Genomic DNA, 5,636 nt, shown 5'->3' with positions numbered 1-5,636 from the left:
GGCTGAGGCAAGAGAATCGCTTAAGCCCAAGAGCTTGAGGTTGCTGTGAGCTGTGACGCCAGAACACTTTACCCAGGGCAACAGCTTGAGACTGTCTCAAAAATAAAAATAAAAATAAAAAAGAGTTGTTTGAGGCAAGGAAAATGTATGTTATGCAAGCAAAAGATCATAACTCATGTTTCAGAAGTAACTTTTTACATGACAAAATTTAGCATTGTGCATTCACAGTGTTATGCAACCATCATCGATCTCAAGAACTTTATCTTCCCAAAATGAAACTCTGTACTCAGTAAACACTAACTCCCTTTTCCTTGGCAACCACTATTCTACATTCTGTCTCTATGAATTCAACTACTCTAAGTATCTAGGTGGACTCATCCAGTATTTTGTGACAGGCTGGTTTTTCTTTGCTGTATCATGTTTTCAGGGTTCCTCCATGTTGTAACGTGTCAGAATCTCCTTCCTTTTTAAGGCTGAGTAATATTCCATTATTTGTATATGCTATTAATATATTTTATTAATTCACCCATTGATGGCCATTTAGATCATTTCTACCTTTTGATAGAAGTAACTATTTTTAAAACCATTGAATCCAGTGGTTGAATGTGTTTCTCATAGAGGTAAACAACCCAAAAGAGGGAGGTAATTTATAATTATTTGCTGTATAAAAATGTTTCAAGAAGAGCATTTAAATGTGGTTGTCTTTACAGGGATAATTATACCCTACAGATAAATCCAAACTCTGGACTGTGCAATGAGGATCACCTCTCATACTTCAAGTTTATTGGTCGGGTAGCTGGCATGGCAGTTTATCATGGCAAACTGTTGGATGGTCAGTATTGACGATAAAACTTCTGAATGTAATTGTCTTCTTTTACTTGATAATCACTTTAAATGTATTTGAAATCTTGCAAGGTTTCTTCATCCGCCCATTTTACAAGATGATGCTGCACAAGCCAATAACACTTCACGACATGGAATCAGTGGTATGTCCTGTTCCCTTCTGTGATGCAAGTGTAACTTATGCAACTGGAACATTTTAAAGGATTAACTTTTAACGATAAAAAATTAAAAAATTGTTTCAAAATACAAATGAACTTTCTCCCTAAACATTTTAGTACAAAAAGTTCCTAATACATAAAGTTGAAATTTTTATACTCACACTTGCATCTACCATCCATCATCGGCTTTTTTCTGTAGTCACTTTATCACATATCTGTCAATCCATCTTAGTTTTCTCATGCATTTCAAAGTAGGTTGTACGTATCAGTGAACTTCCCCCAAATACTTCAATATGTCGAACAACAGCTACGTATCTTTTGCATCAGTACTTGAACCATGATCTCATTGATGAATGGTGTATATTTTAAAAATGATAGTCCAAAGGCTTGTGGTTAGGCCCCTCCAAGGAAACAGAAACCCAAAGATGAAATCCCTGACTATATAGCCTTGTTATTCACTACCTGTGCTGCTGAATAACCCCATACAATGTGCACGCATGGATTCTAAGACCTCTTCCTCAGTTCCAAGTATACTTTTTATTCTTTCCTTAATATACATTGTAAGTGCAAACAGTATGACTTTTTTGTAAGTCATAAGACTGTAATTGAGTTGGAGCTGCTATATTTGAGATTTTTCTTTAACTTGGGCCAGGAATAAACAACAGCCTCCTTGTAGCTACTTAAACATTTCACACACAGTCTGATCGGCATGTAAGAAAGGTGCTAGAGGCTCAGCACCGGTCCCTCAGTGGGTAGGGTGCCAGCCACATACAGCAGGGCTGGCGGGTTCGAACCTGGACCCACTAAACAATGACAACTGCAACAAAAAATAGCCAGGCGTTGTGGCAGACACCTATAGTCCCAACTAGTTGGGAGGCTGAGGCAAGAGAATCGCTTGAGCCCAAGAGTGAGCGGTTGCTGTGAGCTGTGACGCCACTGCACTCTACTGAGGGCGACATAGTAAGACTCTGTCTCAAAAAAAAAAGAAAGAAAGAAAGGTGCTAGATTGCTCCTGGTATCCATGAAAGTAAGGATTTATCAGAACACTGCTTTATTTATTAACCCTTTAATTGGGTTATAAAACCCATCGCTCCCCCACTCTCACATATATAGACTTCTGGACTTTTAAGTGGGCACTACTGTATCAATTGGCACATTTTTATGTTTGTACTTACCTGACGTCCATCTCTCTTTTTTTTTTTTTTGTCCATCTCTTTGTAATACATGTGTGAGTACAGAAAGATGTCCAACTGACCTTCTTATCTTTCTCCCAATTATTCAGCCCCTCAACATACTTTTTTTGCAAGTTCAGGTGTCTTTGTTATATATAAACATGTTATATATGTGATCTTCCCCATTCTAGGATAGTGAATATTACAATTCCCTAAGATGGATTCTTGAAAATGACCCAACGGAATTGGACCTCAGGTTTGTCATAGATGAAGAACTCTTTGGACAGGTTTGTGACATTCGATCAATTAAAATGGTACATAAATTGTAAAACAAATGTTGTAACTTACGTTTAGATGGTACTGCATGTGTTCAATACATTTCTATGCTCTGTTTTTACATTTATTTTCTAGTAACATAAGCTTTCTATAAGCAAGAATGTGTTCTTTCTGTGACATCTAACTCATTCCATTTTTATTTAGTAAGACTAATATTTTAAGGTTTCTAAGCTTTTTAGCTTTTGACTGGAATCAATTTATAAACACCGGGTTTTTGGTATGATAAAATATGTATACTTTAAAAGTTTTTTCTCACTAAAATAATACATAAAGGGATTGTGTTTAATTTTAGACACATCAACATGAGTTGAAAACTGGTGGATCAGAAATAGTTGTCACCAATAAGAACAAAAAGGAATATATTTAGTAAGTATTTTATTAGTATTTTACTGAAAATAATGTTGTATTTTATTCCAAAAAGAGTCTTCTTACCTTTTTTCTCTCCCCCTCTGGCCAGAATCTCAATCTTCTTTTTCTGGAACAATGCCGTGTCACACACTCATGTTCAACATCTGCCTTGGGCTTAGTCTTTATGTTTTCTTGCTAACTGGAAAAAATATGGCTTAAAATTTATTTCTGGTTCATGCAAAAAAAGAATGAAATGTTTTGTTTCTTTTTAGTCTTGTAATACAGTGGCGATTTGTAAACCGGATCCAGAAGCAAATGGCTGCTTTTAAAGAGGTATTCATTTTCTTTTGTTTTCAATAATTTCAGAGTAAATCTATAAGGCTTCATCACAGCTGAGAAAAACAAATATACAGCTTGCTTTATAAAACCTTTCTAAGTTATATTTTATGTCAACAAAATAGTGCATGAATATTTTGGATGCTCATTGTTAAAATTCAATCTTTCAAGAAGTCTAGAAAATAAACATTCAGTCCCCAAATTCCCCCCACCTTTACCAATCCCACTCCCTCACCTTCAGTAGCCTTAGGGAGAGCAAAGGGATAAGAATGCTGTGGGGAGAGAGTAACATATTATTTATTGAAATTGCATCCTATATGTTGTTTTGTGACTAGCTTACTTCCCTTTTCAGATATTCATTAGAGATCTTGTGAATATATCTAGCTTTCTTTGTTGCTGTGTTTTATTCATAATATGAATTCAGAAGTTACTTAAACCTCCCCAGTCGATGGATATACAAGCTGTTGTCAGAGCACTCATTTCTTAAGCTAACATAAATTCTTCTGTTAAGTATGTATCACATGCTTTTATTTATTCAGTACTGCAGCCTATGTGTGTGGTGCTGTGCTAGGCAAAAGCAGATAGAAGCCCTGCTTTCGAGGGACACAGATGTAAAAAGTGAAATACCAGCAGAGAGAGAGATCTAGAAGAGGCAGTGGAAGGGACGAGGAAGGTGTAGAGCAGCGGTTCTCAACCTTCCTAATGCCGCAGCCCTTTAATACAGTGCCTGTGGGTCGCGACACACAGGTTGTGAACTGCTGCTGTAGAGGAATCAGCCAACCCCGGATAAGGGGGAAATGACCCTGCTAACCAGGTTTTTAAGAAAAAAATTTTTTTTCTTCCAGGGATTTTTTGAACTAATACCACAGGATCTCATCAAAATTTTTGATGAAAATGAACTAGAGGCAAGTATTATTTTTATTTGAAAACAGGAATTTTGTACCCTCTTGCAAGTACTTTTCTTGCTCACAGTTTGACATTTCTCATGATGTAGCTTCTTATGTGCGGATTGGGAGATGTTGATGTGAACGACTGGAGAGAACATACAAAGTATAAAAATGGCTACAGTGTGAATCATCAGGTCATACAGTGGTTCTGGAAGGTAACTTACGATTTATATTTTCATCCCTTCTTTTTGACAGATTCAGTCATATTTAAGTCCATTCTTAACTGTACCCGTGGATTATATATAGGTAATACAGAAAAATATAGCCCAGGGCGGCGCCTGTGGCTCAAAGGGGTAGGGCGCTGGCCCCATATGCCAGAGGTGGTGGGTTCAAACCCAGCCCTGGCCAAAAAGAAAAGAAAAGAAAAATATATACCAGCAAATTTTTTATTTTGTTTTCTATATATACATACCTCCTGGGTATGATCTAACTTCTATAATATTTATAAATAAGTTAAGTGTTCAAAATGTAGTAAATGCTGATGATAGGCTGAGATAGGTACCTAGTTCTCTATTAAAGTAGGTATCCTAAGAGAACTTGAAATAACCTACAGGGTATCTTTACATAGTTCCTTTAAATTTTCTCATAGAGAAATGGGCATGCCATTCAATAATATTGCTAAATATAATTTTTAAAAAGCCACAAGTCACATGAGAATAGAAATTTTGTTACTTCAGTAGGTTATAATTCCATTCTAAAGAGTTGCCATGGAGCCTTATAAGTAAACTTTTCAAGAACTTTATAAACCATCCATAAATGCAAATTCAGCTAAAAGAAACATGTAAATTTAATACGTGTTTATTAATGCTCTAACTAAATTCTGATAGCATATTTTTCAGTATAATTTTTTTACCTTTTAGTGCAGTCATGTTCCCTAATGATGTTTTTATCTTCTTTAGGCTGTTTTAATGATGGATTCAGAAAAAAGAATCAGATTACTTCAGTTTGTCACTGGCACGTCCCGTGTGCCTATGAATGGATTTGCTGAACTATATGGTAAGGACTTTCCATAGCTCATTAAAAAATGGAGTGATGCCATTTGTCTTTTTCATGTCTGATTAGTCTGAAAGCTTCTATCGTTCATACTAACATTTAGCTTAATTTTAAAAAGAATTAAGATTTTTAAATAGTCAGATACACTGAAGTAGGCCAAAATATATTTACATCTTCTAATCAATTAATGAAGGAGAAAACTGGAAACATCAAATGGCCTGAGTTACTTTCCATTCTTGAACTTCAATCCTATTCCCACTATGTTTCCATTTCAGAGAAAGCATTACCTCTAGTGTTTTTCTTTTTTTCTTTTTTTTTTAGACGGAGCCTCAAGCTATCCCCCTGGGTAGAGTGCTATGGCATCACAGCTCACAGCAACCTCCAACTCCTGGGTTCAAGCGAGTATCCTGCCTCAGCCTCCCAAGTAACTGGGACTACAGGCACCCACCACAACGCCCGGCCATTTTTTTTTTTGGTTGCAGCCATCATTGTTGTTTGGCGGG

The 5,636-nt window shown here is 36.2% G+C and overlaps 1 protein-coding gene across 1 annotated transcript in view; it reads left to right on the top strand.

The window, feature by feature from the left end:
• The window catches only part of NEDD4 (neural precursor cell expressed, developmentally down-regulated 4, E3 ubiquitin protein ligase), a 75,657-nt gene that overhangs the window by 65,048 nt on the left and 4,973 nt on the right, over positions 1-5,636 (top strand). The window contains exons 16-23 of the mRNA XM_012801790.2: positions 711-832; positions 916-986; positions 2,365-2,460; positions 2,802-2,875; positions 3,130-3,190; positions 4,039-4,098; positions 4,188-4,295; positions 5,040-5,136. Coding sequence (XP_012657244.1) covers positions 711-832; positions 916-986; positions 2,365-2,460; positions 2,802-2,875; positions 3,130-3,190; positions 4,039-4,098; positions 4,188-4,295; positions 5,040-5,136 — 689 coding nt within the window. The remainder of the gene's footprint in view (positions 1-710; positions 833-915; positions 987-2,364; positions 2,461-2,801; positions 2,876-3,129; positions 3,191-4,038; positions 4,099-4,187; positions 4,296-5,039; positions 5,137-5,636) is intronic.

Source organism: Otolemur garnettii, unplaced genomic scaffold (assembly GCF_000181295.1).
Source record: "Otolemur garnettii isolate 467f Iridium unplaced genomic scaffold, OtoGar3 scaffold00011, whole genome shotgun sequence".
In the NCBI taxonomy this organism is placed as follows: Eukaryota; Metazoa; Chordata; class Mammalia; order Primates; family Galagidae; genus Otolemur; species Otolemur garnettii.
Note: the sequence above shows the minus strand (reverse complement) of the source record. Positions and strands in the feature narration are given on the sequence as shown.